The sequence below is a fragment of the Morus notabilis genome, unplaced genomic scaffold, assembly GCF_000414095.1.
Source record: "Morus notabilis unplaced genomic scaffold, ASM41409v2 Scaffold143, whole genome shotgun sequence".
Taxonomy (NCBI): Eukaryota; Viridiplantae; Streptophyta; class Magnoliopsida; order Rosales; family Moraceae; genus Morus; species Morus notabilis.
This window is the reverse complement of record NW_010366496.1, coordinates 68207-87118: the sequence shown is the minus strand read 5'-3', so window position 1 is coordinate 87118 and position 18912 is coordinate 68207. Positions and strand designations below refer to the sequence as shown.

General features: G+C 34.9%; 1 protein-coding gene across 1 annotated transcript; it reads left to right on the top strand.

The window, feature by feature from the left end:
- The first annotated feature begins 15220 nt into the window (after positions 1 to 15220).
- On the top strand, positions 15221 to 16573 carry LOC112093974. The gene is made up of 3 exons (XM_024173687.1): positions 15221 to 15534; positions 15667 to 15788; positions 15897 to 16573. The coding sequence occupies exons 1-3, from the start codon at positions 15221 to 15223 to the stop codon at positions 16571 to 16573; spliced, it is 1113 nt and encodes a 370-aa protein (XP_024029455.1).
- The last annotated feature ends 2339 nt before the right edge of the window (positions 16574 to 18912 follow it).

Genomic DNA, 18912 nt, shown 5'->3' with positions numbered 1-18912 from the left:
GGCGCGCGCCCCATTCTGACTTCGCTTTTCTTTGCGCACTGTAGCCCGCTTTCTTGCATTCCAAAGCCTCCTCTTTTGTACCTTAAAATCCTCTTTCACCTCCTCTTGGCATTGATTCACAAGTTGGGCAAATATTCTTCTTTTCTTCATGCAAAATCATCGAAGTTTGCATTTATTTATAATTCCTATAAAAAGTATACAAAAGACATTAAACTAACAAAAATGCTTGAAGACTTACAAATATTCATGCTTGAAAGTACTTAATTTGTTGGTAGAAATACCCGTCATCAATATTCTTAAAAAAAAAAAAAAAACACCTCTCCACAATAGGTATGACAACAAGTAGAGCTAATGTAAGAAGTAAATAAACTAATAGATATTTGTTATTTATTCTCGTCTCAACTATTTGTGCAACATCACTAATACCTTTCGATCTCAAGAACTGTTCATTAGGACGACATTAATAATGTATGTTTTAAGTTGATCATTAAGTGCAATGAGTTGATATATAGAAGGAAAAGTATTTCAAATAATACTCAACAAAATTGGAAACTTTTTCTTGTGATCATAAGCTGATGAGACGAAATCGTTTGGACTTACATGCTACACAATAAATCAAGTTGGTATTTATTTTGTTAATACAAACATTCAGCTTCGTTAGTTGCGCGCATATTAATGATAGCACCCACTATAAAACAAGGGGTTAAATTAGGTTATAAATTCTTTTCCTTTTCCTTTTTTTTTCTTGATCAGCCTACTCAACTGTGTATCGATCAAAAGGCAGGGCGGCAAAACCCCTAATCAAAGGAGTCGTTACGTCCAGTTATTTTCTCTCTTTTTTTTTTTTTTTTTTTTTTTTTTTTTTTTTTTTTTTTTTTGAAGTTAAGATTAGTAATACCTTTAGAAAGTATTATTCATAGATATATTTTTTAGAAAGTAGTACTTTGAAAATTTTGGGAGCTTTTGAGATATTATATTTTCAATTTTTTTAAAGGGTTTAATTTTTTTTCCTCATTTAGATTTACATGACAAAAAATATTCCACTCTTATGTTCACAATTCATCCTTGGGTAGATTGACTTACAATATTGTATAGTTGTCTATCATACAATAACATACTCAATATTTTTTTCATTTCATTCAAGTTTTCACACCCCCTTCACCAAAACAGTACTTTCCTAGGAAGCATTATTTTTCTAAGATAAATTAAAAAAAAATACTTAGAAAAGGTACATTATCCTTCTTATTTTCAAAATTGTTACTAATAGTGGGTTGAAAAGTGGTAGCAAGCATAATGTTAAATTCAACTAAAAATTACACTAAATGAAAATTTTATGAGAACCGTTTTGAAATGTAGCATTTTTTGTGTGAAATATTTTACGAATAGCAAAAATTACGTAATAATTTATTATAATGATATTTACGTCTATACTACAAAACTACATAATAATTATTTTCATTATACTATTTTTTTTATTTGTAAAATATTTTATCAGAGTTTTTTCTATATTTTTTTTAAGAGAGTTTTTGCTATATATTTTTAGCAGAACTAGTAAATAATTTGCTATATGTTTCCCTGAATTCAAATACGTGTTTTCAAGTGTTGAGATCTAGAATTGGAACTCCCTTCTCTTATTGTTTCTTATTTTTTTTAAGTGGGGTTGAAAGTACCGGAGATATATAATTCCCTGGTTCAGAAAATTTTGATCAACTATCTTTGTGAAAACGAGAACAATTATCGTTTAGGACTTAAGGTAATAAATGACACACATTGAAAATAAAAACATTTTATGCAATTTCATTCAATCAAACTAGGGGTGGCAATTCATGTTAGTGAGTCGTGTTTATGTCAACCTGTTTATTAATTGCGTCAGAAAATATCAATCTAAATATGACCTGTTTATTAAACGTGTCAAAAATGTCAACCTAAACACAATCCATTTATTAATCATGTTAATCGTGATAACTCATATAACCTATTTAAATTAATATATTGAATAAATAACTAATATAATAATAATTTATTTAACGCGATCATGATAGGTTTAACATGTTTATTAGTCAATTTATCTTTTCCTTTAAGAAAAATAAATAAATTTTACCTACAAATATTAAAATTCACATTATTTGTATTTAATATGTCATATAAACTTTCATGTTATATCACATATAATTATATTACAGATGACACATATAGCTAATCGTGTTAATTCGTGTCACTTCGTGTCAAGAGGTCAACCCTAACCCAATTCATTTATTAATCGTGTTAATCGTGTCAACCCGATTATGATCTAAACTCATTTATAGTAAATCCAAACCCACTAATTCCGTGCTAGTTTCGAATCATGTCGTCATGTCGCTATCCAGATTGCCAGTCCTAAATTCAACCGGTCAAATGTATTCTTTTCTTTCCCACACATTAGTTTATATATACACATGAATATATATATATATATATATATTCGTGTTATACTTTACAAATAATACATCCAAAGTGAACTTGATCAAGAGTTTATTTATTTATTTTTTTGTTAAGATTGTTTCAATAATTTATTCCTAACGTGTCTCTTATGGGAATATAAAAAACACAACGTGCTTATCACTTTATAATTTGCACTAGTAGAGAAAAGACCTTAACAAAAGAGCTCAATGTTAGCCTAATGTATAGAGCATAACAAAGGATTTAAAAGAAATAAAATAATACTTATGAGTCAGGTATAACTGTGTTATACAAAAAAACCATTTTCATTTAAAAAAATAGTGAAATTTGAAATGTGTTGTTTAATTTATATCGATTATTGTTAATGACGTAAAATATATATGGTGCCATCATAGAATATGTTTTATCTCAACGATCTAATAATCCTTCGTCTTCCTGGAAATTCTTACTATATGAATTGTTATTTTACTCATTTGGCAGGAAATATTGCTTTTAATTGTTAGATTATGAACGTCCGTATTAAAAATTTATAATACACAACATAAAATTACTCCGACTTATAAATCTCATAATTAAAAAATCAATCCAATAATTGAAATAACAATCTTCACCCGTAGAACCAAATAACAGTCTATGCAATAAAAATTACGTTACATATATTTCTATCACTTTCTACTACTAAAACAAAAACAAATTAAAATAACAGAATATTCGATGGACATAATTATTAACTTATAGGTCCTTTTTCAAATTGTTTGCTTACTCTTTTAGGTCCGTTTAATTTATTAATTTAAATTAAAATATAATTTTATGTAATAATTTTTTATTATAATAAAATTTTTTCTTTTTCTGCGTAAAGAAATAAGGCTAGTGGTACGCTGGTAGCCGTAATTTTTTTTTTTTTTTTTAAAGGTTGGTAGCCGTAATTGATGGGATATCGATTAGTTAATTTCTTTGTTGTACTTTTTTTGCTAAAAGTTTTTGGGATTTTGTCTTGTATGGTTGAAAAGAATAAATTATTAATAATTTTTTATTTTTAATGCTTAAATTTTTTTTAAAATAATTAAATTTGTATTTTTTTAATTTAATGTGATTTTAATTAAATTTAAAGATAAAAAATTATCTTAATAGAACGGTATATTAAAGAAAGTCATAAAGCTTTCTATCTTTTATTTTTGAGTAGTCTTTACAGAGCAAGCTATTTTACTCAAACAGTGAGTAAGTGTTTTTATTGTTGGATTTATTTTTTTAACGGTTAGATTTATAGTAGAAATAGTTTTGTATAGCGTAATATAAATTTTTAATACAAACATATAAAGATCTGACCGTTAAAAAGTTAATTCAACGATTAAAAATACTTAACATACCGATTAGTGCTGGAACTTTGTGCGGCGGGCTTACCCGAGCCTGAATTTTTTCGAGCTCAGCGGGCAGGCACCATTGTCCGCCCGTCCAGCAGGGAACCTCGGGCTCGGGCTCGGGCAGCCCGAAAAAATGTCTTGGACAAAGCCCGCTGACTGTTCGAACCACTAGGCCCGAAACTCGTGCCTAAGCCCGACCAACAGTTTTTTTTACCGTTATAACCGACCCGTTCCACCGCCTAAGAAGCCCGAGAATAACGGCTATATTTTTAGCCGTTGCCTTAAAGCCCAGTCCGACCCGCCCGAAGCCTGACCCGCATTTCAAAAAACTAGTTGTTGCACTCGAAAAATTGATTTTTTAACCCAAAAATTTCCCTATAAATACCCCTATTCCCCAAATATTTTCTTCACAAAATTTCCCACATTCTCTCTCAATCTCTCTTAATCTGTCTCACTTTTGTCTCAAATCTCTCTCATATTTTTTTCACAAGCTCACACAAAGTCCTAAAGCTCTCTCTTAAAATGCTCTCATTTGAAGTCTTAAAGCTTTCAAAGCTCTTTTCAACTTCAAGCTCTCTCAAGCTCATTGTTTATTTATTTTTTTACTTTTTTGTTAATTAATTTTAATTTCATTTTTACAATGGATTCCTTTGGTTATGGTGATAATCCCGTTGATCCTCAAAGTCCAATTCATACTAATGTTTATACTACGCAGGAAACACAAACACAAGCACCCGAGGAATGTTGTCCAATTCTAAATCCCGACTGGGGTGGTCCTGGTGGATCTAGCGGAGGTTGTGGTCGCAATGGTGGGCGTGGAGAGGCAAGTGCTACTGCAAGTGTTGCAACCTGAAAGAGAAAATGCAAGCGTACATCCTCAGTTTGGGAGCACTTTGACGTCCTAGAGGAGGCCGACAATGACAGTAACATTAAACACATAACTCAATGTAAATATTGTCATTCTAATTTATAAGGTGACACTATTCACGCTACAACACACTTGAGAAGACACTCTGAAAAGTGTTTTCAAAAGCGTGACCAAACCGACAGAGCCGAACTCCGCCAAACACAATTATCATTTGATAGCGCAACCGGTGGTCTAACCACGTAGAAATACGATCCACAAGTAGATCGTATGTAAGTTGCGCGAATGACAACAACATTAGATCAACAACTTGTTTATCGAGAATCCTAATTAGCACAATTATATTAAAATTATACACAATTCTAATGCATAATTTTTTTTTTCAAATTCCAGATAGACAGCTAAGACCTATCCAAAACCCGTTTAAAGTGAATTCAGAGGTGCGGGTGGACAGCCTAAGGGCTTGTTTTTTTGAGTGAAAAACTCAAAAAAAGGTAACTCGAGTTACAACTTTATTTGAGTTCATGTTCTTTAAGTTTAAACTCAAGTTTAAACTCGAGTTCAAACTCGAGTTTATGATTAAAACTCGAGTTCAAGTTTCCCCTTCAACTCGAGTTCAGAAACTCGAACTCAAATTAATGAACAGTATTTTTTATATTCTTAAAAATACTATAACTTTTTCGTTTTAATTCTGATTGAGATGATTTTTTTCTATGCGTTGACAACGAAAAGACGAATAAAACCCGACCCATATACCCTATTAAAATTTTTCATCAACATTGAGTTTTTATTAAAATACTATTTAAATACAAATTTAAGTTTTGACTCACTCAAACACAAACTCAAAAAGATTTTTATCTTAAACCATAATTCAAATGTATACAACCAAACACAAACTCAAGTTATAAGTTTAACTTAAATTATAACTTAAATTTAACTCAAAAATTATACTTAAGTTAAATTCTAAAAGAACAAATCTTAAATTTATCTGGGTGAGCTCGAACAGACATAAGTTTTTATAAGTTTAACTTAAATTATAACTTAAATTTAACTCAAAAATTATACTCAAATTAAACTCTAAAAGAACAAATCCTAAATTTATCTGGGTGAACTCGAACAGAGATAAGTTCAATTTTTTTAAACGGCGTGAACGGCGCTTTTAAAGTTTCAGCATTAATACCGATAAAACAAAATGACTCGCACTATCGTAAAATTCCCTTTATTTTTTTTCTTTTTGGCTTACTAAGGTAAGAAGAGTATTTGTACGGTTTGTTGTTAGTGAGTAATGCTTTCCCACCTTATCAGTCCTTCCTTTCTTTGCTTTTTCTTGTGGTGACGCCATCAATTGTCCACGACGTCACGAATATCACGTGAGGTGACTGACCACCTATTGATTCTTTTTTTTTTTCTTTTTTCCTTGATTAATCATTTTTTCGTGGATCCTTGTATTGTAACATCTCCAACATATGTTTCTCAAAGTCCAATTTAATTAAAATCACCTAAAAATAAAAAAATATATAAAATAAAAAATTCATAATATAAATTTAAGAATTGTTTAGTTCGCTGATTTAAATTTTTAATTTAAATTGAGATGTGACTTTATATGAGAGTTTTTTATTATAATAAAAAAATTAGATGTGATTATTTTTAAAATTTTTTTACTGTAATAAAACTTAAATTCTAAACTTGAATCGATAAAATAAATGAGGCCTTAACAATTAAAAGTTAAACAAATGCTACTTTCAATTTTTAAGTTGTACCATATAAATCTCATTCTTTTTCTTTGTATTTCTTTTCTTTTCATTCTTTTGTTTAGACTATTGTTTAAAATTTTCTGAATAATTTTTAAACATTATATTTAATTAAAATCACATTAAAATAAAAAAATATACAAAATAAACAAAAAAATTTGAGTTAGTGGCCTTTTCTTCATCCCGTACAAAATTTTTGGCCTAACTTTTCTTAATTTAGGGATATGGCCGATCCTTTTATCCCTTTTCTTAGATTTCCAAAATTGTCCCCATCTTCTTCCTCTTCCTTTCTGTTTGTTTCTTCTCTCTATACTGTACTTTCTCTCCTGTCAATCTACTCCTCTCTCCGATCTCTCTCTCTCTTCCTCTTCTGCAATTTGCTCATACTTTTTTTTCCCACTAATCGGCAGAGCTTTTCTTCTGCTTCTTCGCAAATCCATGATTGCTATTCACGGAGAGGAGATCACCCCTTCTCAGAATAGATCTCACACCGGAGGAGATCTCCGGCCTCTCCACCACCGCACGCAGAGCCGGTCAATCAGTGCTGTCACGAAGCTTCGCCGAGATTTTCTTCCGGCCGATCTCCTCCATTCTTTTGGTCTACATACCTGGTTCATTTGGCCGAGAGCAGGAGAGAGAGAAACGCCGAGATAATTAGAAAGAGAGAGAAATGCCGATAGAAGGAGAGAGAGAGGGAGAATGCCGAGAGAACGAGAGAGAGAACCGAAGAGAAGTGTGAACAAGATAGAGGAAGAAAAGGGGCTTTTGGTCATTTCACTGTCATTAAAAACATGACCGCCATGTATCTAATTTTAAAAAGATTATGCACATTTATCAAAAGTAGGGCCAAAAAGGGGTCAAATATGCTGTTATCCCAGTAAAATATCTTTAATACGAATCTGACAACTTGAAATCTATTTGAAATTTTTTTTTTTTTTTTTTTTTTTTTTTTTTTTTTTTTTTTTGCCTTTTCTTTTCATTATTATTTTTTATTATTAAACTGAGACTTTCTCGGGTAGAATAAAAAAAAATGTAATATTATTAGTTATTTACTTTTAAATGTGTATAAAAAATTATTTATTTTATATTTTTTTTAATATGATTTGATTTTAATCATATTTAAATTTTGTTTATTTTGTTAATTTGAGTTTTATTATAGTAAATTTTTTTAAAAAATAGTCACATTTAATTTTTTTACAATAAAAAGTTCTCATATATGCCTCATTTATTATACTAATTTGAATTTAGAATTCGAGTTTTATTACAGTAAAAAAAGCTCTTAAAAGCAGACACATTTAACTTTTCTGTTACAGTAAAAAGTTTTCACATAAAATTACATCTCAACTCAAATTAAAAACTCGAATCAACGAACTAAACAGACGCAAAAACTTACATCTCAACTCGAATTAAAAACTCAAATCACCGAATTCAAGTTTTCAATTCGACCTGAGATGCAACATTTTCTGAGAGTTTTTCACTGTAGTAGAAAAAGTAGATGTGATATTTTTTGAGAGCTTTTTATTGTAAAAACCTAAAATTAAAAACTTAAATGGCCCGTTTAGTTCGCTGATTTGAGTTTTTAATTCGAGTTAAGATGTGACTTTATATGAGAACTTTTTATTATAGTAAAAAAATTAGATGTGACTATTTATGAGAAATTTTTACTGTAATAAAACTTAAATTTTAAACTTAAATTAACCAAATGAACGGCTGGGTGCTGGGTGGGAATCGGGCAATGTCCCTAGGAAATTTCTGAATAGAATTAAAAAATAGTATAAATGTATGACGCGGCGGAGTCAGGACTGGGGCGTTGTGGACAAGACGACGGCCGTTGGATGAGCATATTGGTATTATTTATTATTATTATTGCGGCGCGACTTTTAGTTGCTCCGACCGTGACTAGAAACGGTTCCACGCGGGGGAGAGATCAAAGGCATTCTATGCTCGCACTTTTGGACCACTCACGAGTTACCACCACTACTTGGGTGCTACGGCGTGGACTTGACTTTCTTTTTTATTTATTTTTCTTTTTTTATTTTCGCAATATTGTTTTTAACGATCATGTCCTATATTATGTTTTCTTATATTATGTATAATATAAAATCTTACAAGAGAAAATAACATGGTTTAACATGATTTTGTATATATTTATTATTTATGTTATTTAAATAATTAAGTGTCATCGTAATTTTTTATTTTTTTTATTTTAATAATTTAAAAATATCAATGTTATAATGATCTATACCAACCAAGAAGAATAACATATATTATATTTTGATAAATACTTTATTTAGTGCAAAATTTACTATTAAATATAGCATGCGCCAAATTTAACTCTAAGAACAACAACGCATTTGATAGTGATTTTCTACTTAAATGTGAAAGTTTAGCATTAATACACATATTTGGCACGACAACGAAGATACTTTCTTTACACTTATTTGGTATTCCTATCATGCATCTTTAAATGTGATCGCTTCAAATACAAAAATCTAACCGTTTTTACGAGAATTTAGTCATACAAGAAAGGTCTCTTTTTTATTTTCCTCCTCAATTTCCCTAGTTCATCTAAGACTTTTCTTTTTAGGGACTAAATTTTTTCAAACATTAATATCTAGATCAAATAATATTTTAAATTTATAATGGATTGATGAAAATTTGAGAGTTTAGAACATAAATTTCACTATGGTATTTGCATATCTCGTTTAAGTTTCTATAATCTATAATCTATAATCTATATACTTATAGAAGATCAGGAGATGTCTCATGCTGTTTTTTTTTTTTTTTTTTGCACTTGCTTGCTTGGGTTTTTTTGTTTTTTTTATATAATTTTTTTGCACTTACTAATTACTTGCTTTCTTGAGTTTTTTATTTTTAATTAATGTGTTCTTAATTATTTCATTAATATATTTTTTCTTTCTCCTTAGATATGTTTCTATTTAAATGTCTTTTTTTTTCAATCATCTAAAATATTTGTTCACACAAATATGACTTTAAAAGTAAATTTTTTTTAACTAATATGACCCTAAATTAATTTTTTTTAGATGTCTCCAAAGTTTTGTTTTGTTTTTTTGTTTTCTCAAAATAAGAGAGGATTATGTGTTTTTCTACTCCACTTTGCTTGCTTGACTTTCTTTTCTCTCACACCTCATACTTTAATCTTGTTTGTTTATTTTATTTTATTTCATTCTATTTTCTTTTTGAAACCTTGTTTAAAAAGCTTTTTAAATATTAGTACTATTATTTGATTTGCTATACTAATGTATTAATATAAGATTAATATAAAATATTAATTTATTAAAAGTACATTTGTTATAATTTAACAGTTTAACATTAATATCAATATCAGTATAGATTTAGATCCAAAGTATTGATTAACTGAGTTAAAAGTTTGGGCGCATGAAATTATAAACTTTTTTTGTTTTTTGTTTTTAGTAAATTACGAGAGAATAATATAACTAATATTAGAACATAATAACCAGGTTGACACTCCTACTTTAAGCTGAAATACAAAGTTTTATAAGCTTGGAAAGAATTGAGATCATATATATATATTAAAAAGAAGTCATATATAAATATCCATAGATGAATAATCAACGACGACTTGATAATTTGGAAAACGAAAACCCAGAAAAATCTACGTGTTAATCTCTTTAGTCAAGTCTCCAAGCATTTTCCGCGTGGAAGACTTTGTAAGTTTTCTGTCTCGTAAGTGATGATTTCGTTCAAGTACAATCATTATTTTCGAAGAGAAAACTCATAAATTTAATAAGTTGACTCGTGATTTATGCTTTTTTTTAGGAGAACGTGAATATATCTTGTTCTTTTAGAGTTTAATTTGAGTATAATTTTTAAGTTAAATTTGAGTTGAACTTGTAATTTGAGTTTGTATTTGGTTGTGTACATTTGAGTTATGGTTTGAGATAAAATTTTTTTTGAGTTTGTGTTTGAGTGAGTCAAAACTTGAATTTGTATTTAGATAGTATTTTAATTAAAACTCAATCCTGATGAAAAATTTTAATAGGGTATATGGGTCGGGTTTTATTCGTCTTTTCGTTGTCAACGCAGAGAAAAAAAATCATCTCAATCATAATTAAAACGAAAAAGTTATAGCATTTTTAAGAATAGAAAAAATACTGTTCATTAATTTGAGTTTGAGTTTCTGAACTGGAGTTGAAGGAGAAACTTGAACTCGAATTTTAGTCATAAACTCGAGTTTAAACTCGAATTTAAACTTAAAAGAACATGAACTCAAATAAAATTATAACTTAAGTTACATTTTTTTGAGTTTTTTATCAAAAGAATAAGCCCATTGTGTTCCAATAATAGACCTTGCTACTTATTAAGATGATGTCATGACATGCATGCAAGATCTATATTGTTTCAAACTATACATTATTATTATTGTTATCTCTTCTTATTTAAACATTTCACCATAATTCAACTCATAGCCAGCTGTTTGGTTAAGAAGAACTAGAAAATTTTGGAATGAAAAAAATAAATATATAGTAACCTTTGGAAGGATTTTTTGAAACTAATAAAAATGTACTAAGTTTTCAGGCAACTTGAGCGTATGCTAGGGTACCAACCTGTGTGTGCGCTAGCTAGGCAACTATCTGAGCGTATGCCCAAATAGAGAAGAAGTCGGAACGTCAGGAGTTATGAAACATCAATGTCAAGTAACGGTCGACAATTAAAGTCATTCAATGACTCAAGTTTAATTCGTTTACTAATTATTTATCGGATGTAACACCTGAAAAGGTGAAGAACCTTATTGTATTAAAGAGAAAATAAAGTCTCGAATTAATAGGAGGAATTACCAATTCCTTATGTATTATAAATTCTCTCGATTTGAGAGGAAAAGAGAGACACTCATCTTTTGAATATAATTACCTTGCATGTTATTGTCTTCACTTTGTTCTTATTATTTCTCAGAGGTTATTTGTGTTTTTTGAGTGTTCTTTTAATTTTTTTAAATTATTTACTTGTTCAATCTGAATTATCAATCTAGAGACATTGGATAAGTGGTGGACAACCATTTTTAAAATGTTATAAATTTTAACTGGAAGCAGATTCAACTAATTTGTATGTTTAGTCAGAATCTTGTGATGTCTAATATGAATTTAGTCGCATCAAAACTTTTAACCACGAGGTTGTAATTTTATTCATATATAGGAAAAAGTTTTTCTTTTGTCACACAGAAAAGTTCCCTTAACTAAAAGGTCTGTGGAAAAAAGTTTTAGTCACAACAGAAATTTAACAAAATCTATATTAGTCACAAGTTGTGCTTAAGAACTACGTAATTTGGTTACACAAAAATATTGTAAATATGTTATAAGAAGATGTTGTGACTAATGGTTCATTTTTTTTTTTTTAACTAAAAACGAAATTGATTATTATTTCATTATTAAAATTATTGAAGGCCGTGGGTTACTCGTAGATCAATAAAAGTGAAAGGATCAAAACTTGCAATTATTAGCTAATGAAACAGTCATGATATATATCCAACAAAATTTCTCTTTATTTTGGTATTGGTAATTAGAGCATCTTTAACCCATAGCATAAAAATGGTGTAAGGACACGTTTGGTTCATGAATTGAACCATTTTTAATTTACGTGTATTTTTTATAAGAGAAAATACTATAACGAACCACGAATCATGATTCGAATCAGGAAACGAATCTCTCAACCAAACAACCTCTAAATTTCGACAAAATGGTGTAATTTTCACTTTAAATAGTAAATTCACCTCCAACTTATTGTACGGGTTTTAACATAAAAAATAATATTCTTCTTCATCTCCTTTTTTATATTCTCTATTTATATATTCTAAATTTGGTGTTGAGTGAACAGTGCAACTAAATTTAAATTTTTACTGTTCACCCGCACAACATTCACACTAAAATAGCGTGAAAAATGGTGGTCAATTGGAAAAAAATTCTTCACGGTAAACCCACTTTTTCACGCCAATTTAGCCTAGGTTAGACGTTAGAGTTGCTCATAGGACATATTAAAGGCAAAATCTACTAAGAAGACTAAAGAGTGGTAAAAAATATAAATAACTAAATTAAATTCTAATAAATTACTAATTACTAAATTTAATTTTAAATTCTAAAATAAAAAAAGATTTAAAATAAATAAATCAAAAATACAATAATCAAATCGCAAAATCTCTATTTTATTCGTAATAAGATATTGACTACAATTGAAAAGGTCTTATTAATAAAATTTTCATTTATTTGAGATCTAGACATTGGTAAAAATTCATTAAGAGCCCATTTAATTAGAAAATTTATTTTTTAATTTAAATTATGATTCATAATTCGTTATAATATTTTTTCTTATAAAAATTACATATAAATTAAAAATAATTTTAATCTCGTAATTTTAATTTACCCACCAAACAGAAGTTAAAACTAATAGCGAAAACAAAATCGAACAATGCCCTTGACAAGGAGAATTTCCGCGAACCATATCATACGACGACATGTAAGAAAAAGACTCCAAACTAGCTAATATGAAAGGACAATCCAAAGACCAGATTCAAAGCTATCATAAATTGACGAGACCGCCGAATAAAGTTTGACAAGGACACGAAAAGATAGCTTCAAAGCCATAATATGAACAGATACTTTTTTCTAAATTTATTATTATTATTATTATTTTATTATAATTATAATAATAATAATAATTATTATTATTATCACTGTTATTAATACTATTACTGTTACTATTACTATTATTATTGTTGTGTGAAAAAATATGAGTGACATGTGAAACAGTGATAGCGTGATACGTGACTCTATTTTTTCTCAAAAGGTGACAACCCTCGACGCTTGAAACTCGCTTCCCCTCTACGCTGCAAAGAAGGCCTGACTTAGGACATCGACTCGGCATACCGTCGACCAGTCGTGCCATCGATCTTATGGTAACAAAATTCCTATGTATAGAAAGGGTCGACTGCCAGGAAGAACATGCGGTCTACGCAACGCAGACGACGAGGGGAATACTCTTCAGAAAGGAGCTTGACATCACAAGTTGCGTCTAGGGATGAGAGATGTCTGCAGTACAGGCATTAATTGCAATCCCCTAAACCGCCCTACAGTGGGTAGTGAAGGATTATCGGAATCTACAGAGCCGTAATGGAAGACTAATTAGCTGAGTGAATAGTTCAAAAAGTGATTAGTGGTCTACGGTCTAGGCCTAGAAAGGTAGGTCACTCAAGTACTTTTACCTACAAAGGAGAACCGCCCACGAAGGAACCTTGAGCTATAAAAGGGGCAAAGCCCCATACACGGAGGAGGGAGAAGATTGGCTTCTTTAATCTTCAATCAGAGAAAGAGGAACGATACATGTAAATTGTAAAAGTTCAAAAAGAAATACAATACACAAGTGGATGTAGCTCTTCATTAATAGAGTGAACCACTATAAATTTCGTGTGTCCTCTCATTCAAGCATTATTCTCATGCTTCCAAAAATACAACAAACACTTCATAGCATAATTTCAAATATACAGTTAATTTCTAACTAGTAACCCAACAGGATACCAGTGGGTAACCCGGCGTATTTCTGTTGACGAAATTTAGCCGTCAACAATTGGCGACTCCACTGGGGACCGAACCTAGAATCTCTAGTTCATACGCTTGACCCCTAACAACAACATAGTCAGCAAACATGCCTCCATGAAGAAGAATTGAGGCCATCAACCAAGGCAGCCAGATGGAAGAAACTGCCACACATCCGGTGAATGACGGGATGGAAGAAGACCCACCTCTGGTTAGGAATGAAGTCCCACCCCTAGATGTGCCGCGACCGGACCTTGTGCAGATGCAGGCCCAGCTCACTACTCTGACCGATTTGGTGCGGGGACTAATGACTGTCGTTGAGCGCTTGGATGGAAGGAACTCGATGCCGCCTCTAGAAGATGCCCCAATACCGCTAGGAGCTGCTGTGGCTGGAAACCAGAACCCTGGTGACCGCCAAGATATCCCAGAAGGAATCGGGGACAGTGAAAATCTTAGAGGTGATCCCAGGCCTCGACCTTCCTAATCCTCCGGCAGTCGTCTAAGGGCCGCCGGACCCCGGGCTCATGAGAACCAAATAGCCAGAGGCCTGGGAAACCCCGAAGCGCCGCCTCAGAACCCAGTTGGAAACCTTCCAGGAGATGCAGGGTCGGTGCAAGTAGGCGTACGGGCAAGGGGCGAACCCAACGCACAAAGGGCAGAAGCTTCGAGAGGAGCCGGCTCAGCAATCTCAACGGAGGAGACACGAGCCATTGTGGAGCACATGGCCAGCCTAGAGCAAAAGCTCACGGGCGATGTCGCTGCCCCAAAGAAAAATATACGACGAGTGGCCGAGGTGGTGAACGTCGACATCACACCCAGCCGGACGCACGATCACCCGTTTACCGTAAAAATTATGGCGCCACCTCTCCCCGATAAATACAGGTCACCGTCGATCCCACTGTATGACGGCAGAGGGGATCCCGACGATCACCTAGAAATGTACACAAGGCACATGCTCTTGCATGGATATGCCGAGGAGATCATGTGCCGAGCCTTCTGAAACCATCTAACGGACTCTGCTCGGAGATGGTTTCGAACGCTAAAACCAAACTCTATCTCATGCTGGGATGAGTTGAAGGAAGCATTTTCCCTTCAGTTTATGGGAGTGAAAAAATATGTCCCTCTAAAGCAGAATTTGAGAACAATATACCAGAAGCCAAACGAGTCATTAAAAGAGTGGCTTGCAAGGTATGGGGAAGCTGTCGCCGCAACGATGGACATAACTGACAGGGAGGCTTGATGGGGGCATTATCTAGCATGAAGAAGATTACTCCCTTCAAGAGAGAGCTGAACCGGAAGCCCCCGTCTAGTTACAAAGAATTCATCGCACAAGCACAAGGGTACATCAACGCCGAGGAAGTGGATGCGAATGACCCTGAGCACAGGTCCAACAAAAACAAAGGGACTGAGCAAGGGTCGACTGCAGGAAAGCAAGACGGAAAGAAACGGAGAGGCGGAGGAAACGGGGACAAGTGGCCTGCTTCAACGCCAAACGCTCTAGAAGACAAGAAGCCGAGGCAAGAGAAAAATCGCAAGCCTCGGCCGTTTCAAAGGTATGATTCCTACCATGAATTAATAGTAGGAGTCGAGAAAGTTTTTAATCAGGTAGGTCGCGGGAACTTGCTGCGCCTCCCTGAGCCGATGAGGTTAGATCCCAGCCGAAGGAACTAGAAAAAATATTGCAGGTTCCACGGCGACGTTGGCGACCACACCAATGGTTGCGCCGATCTTAAAGATGAGATCGAAAGGGTAATCTGTGAGGGAAGGCTGCAGGAGTTCAAGGCCGAGAGGAGACCAATAAACGATGGTCACGGCGGCTAAAATGACGGTCAATGCCGAGAGAAGAATCATCGACTAGAGGACTGAGAACTCGTTGGCGTCATACGGACCGTCCTCGGCGGTTCGTATATTGGAGGACACTCGAGGAGATCTCAAAAAGACTACGCCCACGAAGCCAGAGGCATTTACCAGGAAAGGTTCTGGAGTGTCTCCGCCGTGAAAGTAACAAGGTTTGGCAGTGCAGACGTGGCGTTTAATGAGGACGACGCCAGCGGGGTTCACTTCCCCCACAACGACGCCTTGGTGGTAGAAGCTGTGATTGGAAATCACACTGTATGCCGAATCCTAGTGGACAATGGGAGCTCGATAGACCTTCTATACTCCGACTGCCTGGAAAAGATGGGGATCCCAAAGGAACAATTAGAGAGAACCTCCAGGCCGTTGTACGGTTTCATTGGGGATTCCGTCATCCCTCGGGGGACAATCCGGCTGCCTATAACTGCTGGGGAGAAACCTCGACAAGCCACTATAATGGCTAATTTTATGGTAATAAAGGGAGGCTCCCAATACAATGTCGTCATTAGGAGGCCAACCCTACAGGTGCTGAGGGCAATAACCTCTATCTACAACCAGAAGGTCAAATTCCCTACCCGAAACGGTGTAGGCGAAATAAAGAGCAACCAGTATGAGGCTAGGGTTACGTATTCTGATGCCTTGCGCGGATATGACCAGCCGGGGAGGCAGGAGGCCAGAATGGTCTGTCAAGGCGCCATTGAGGACATAGATCCCAAGGTCCAAGAGAAGGTCACATGATCTCAACCCATCGAGCAATTGGTGGAGATCCAAGTCGACGAGGACGAGCTAACCAGAGTGCTAAAAGTAGGCTCGGACTTAACCCCATAATTTAGGGTGGAAGTCGAGGGCTTCCTAAAAAAGAACCTGGATGTCTTCGCCTGGAATCATGCTGATATGGAAGGGATCGACTCAGAAGTCATATGCCATTCTCTAAATATCGACCCCTCATATCCCCCCAAACGCCAGAAGCACCGACCAATGAACCCGGAGAGGTATGAGGCATTGAAAGAAGTGGTCGATAAGTTAATCAACAATGGTTTCATTAGAGAGGCCCATTACCCACGATGGGTCTCAAACCCCGTTTTGGTGGTCAAGCCTAACGGAACATAGAGAACATGCGTCGACTTCAGTGACCTCAACAAAGTCTGCCCAAAAGATGGTTTTCTGCTCCTTCGAATAGACCAAATGGTTGACGCCACAACGAGGCATAAAATGCTGAGTTTTATGGATGCCTACTCCGGATACAATCAGATCCCCATGCATCCGACCGACGAGGAGCACACATCCTTCATAACCGATAGGGGCCTCTACTGTTACAAGGTAATGCCTTTTGGCTTGAAAAAAGCAGGGGCTACATACCAAAGGCTCGTGAATAAGATGTTTGTTCAGCTGCTCAGAAAATCAATGGAAGTTTACGTCGACAATATGCTTGTAAAGAGTGCCAGGGCCACCCAGCACATCGACCATTTGGGGAAAATGTTTGGCGTGTTGACAAGATACCATATGAAACTAAACCCCCTGAAGTGCGCCTTTGGAGTTGGATCAGAGAAATTTCTTGGTTTCATGGTCAGTAACCGGGGAATAGAGGCTAATCCCGAAAAGATAAAAGCATTGCAGGATATGAGGTCTCCAACTAAACCAAAAGAGGTGCATAGGTTGACAGGGTGTGTCGCCGCTCTGAACAGATTTATATCAATGGCGACGGATAAATGCGTTCCCTTCTTTGATGCTTTAAAAGGAAGTAAGCGTTTTGAATGGACACCATAATGTGAAGAGGCCTTTCAAAAATTAAAGGAGCACCTGGGCAGGCCCCCGATCCTGTCAAAACCAATCCCCGACAAGGAGCTGAGCCTATACCTCTCCGTGTCACAACACGCCGTGAGCTCTATGCTAATAAGAGAGGAAGAAAGGGTCCAGCTGCCGGTTTACTATGTAAGCAAAAGACTCCTCGACGCCGAGTCAAGATACACTGAAATGGAACAACTGGCCCTCGCCCTGATGGTAGCCTCAAGGAAGCTTCGGTATTACTTCCAATCCTACACAATACGGGTTCTTACAAACCACCCGTTAAGACAGGCGTTGCAAAAGCCCGAAACTTCTAGTCGACTTCTCAAATGGTCGGTGGAGTTAAGCCAGTTCGACATTAAGTATGTACCGAGAGTAGCAATCAAGGGGTAGGCGCTGGCTGATTTTCTGGCCGAGTTCTCTCATAGACCAACTCCCGCCACACGCGAAGAAGTCGAGATGACGAAGCGGAAGCTCTACGTGGATTGAGCATCGAGCAAAAACGGGTCAGGAGTCGACGTCCTGTTGATCAGCCCGTAAGGCCACAAGATTACTTCGGCGGTACGATTTAAATTCAAGGCGTCGAATAATGAAGCCGAGTACGAGGCGTTGATTGCAAGACTGCGATTGGCGAATCACTTGAAAATCGAGAGGCTCAGCATCTTCAGCGACTCTCAACTTGTCATTGGACAAGAAAATGAGGAATACCAAGCGTGCGGTGAAAAAATGGGTGCGTACTTGAGAAAGGTAAAGGAAGAACTTGTCAAGTTCCAAAGCTATGAAATACTTCAAATACCACGAGCTGAGAACACCAACGCCGACGCCCTGACAAAGCTAGCATCTTCAAGGGATTCCGACATACTAGGTATCGTTCCTATCGAAGAACTTGAGCGGCCAACCATTGAGGAAAAAATTGAGGCTTTGGCCATCCAGACGGACGAGAGTTGGATGATGCCGCTTATCCAATATAACAGATGCAAAGCTGCCGAATAATAAAGATGAGGCCAGACGAATCAGGTATAGAGCCACCAAGTACCTATTGTACGACGGTTTACTTTACCGACGAGGCTATTCAACGCCTTTGCAGCGGTGCCTAAACGATAGCGAAGCCCAGGAGGTCCTCTGAGAAATCCATGAAGGAGTATGTGGTAATCATACTGGGGGGCAGTCTTTAGCTCTTAAGGTTTCGAAGCAGGGGTACTATTGGCCTACGCTTAAAAAAGACGCATTCCAATATGCTCGACGCTACGATAAGTGCCAAAAATATGCCACAATTCCTAGAGCACCCCCAG

Coding starts and splice junctions, on each gene's coding strand:
- LOC112093974 (XM_024173687.1), top strand. CDS start 15,221: ATGGGGGCATTATCTAGCATGAAGAAGATTACTCCCTTCAAGAGAGAG. Junction 15,535..15,666: donor AAGCCTCGGCCGTTTCAAAG/GTATGATTCCTA, acceptor AAAATATTGCAG/GTTCCACGGCGACGTTGGCG. Junction 15,789..15,896: donor GAGGAGACCAATAAACGATG/GTCACGGCGGCT, acceptor CGTATATTGGAG/GACACTCGAGGAGATCTCAA.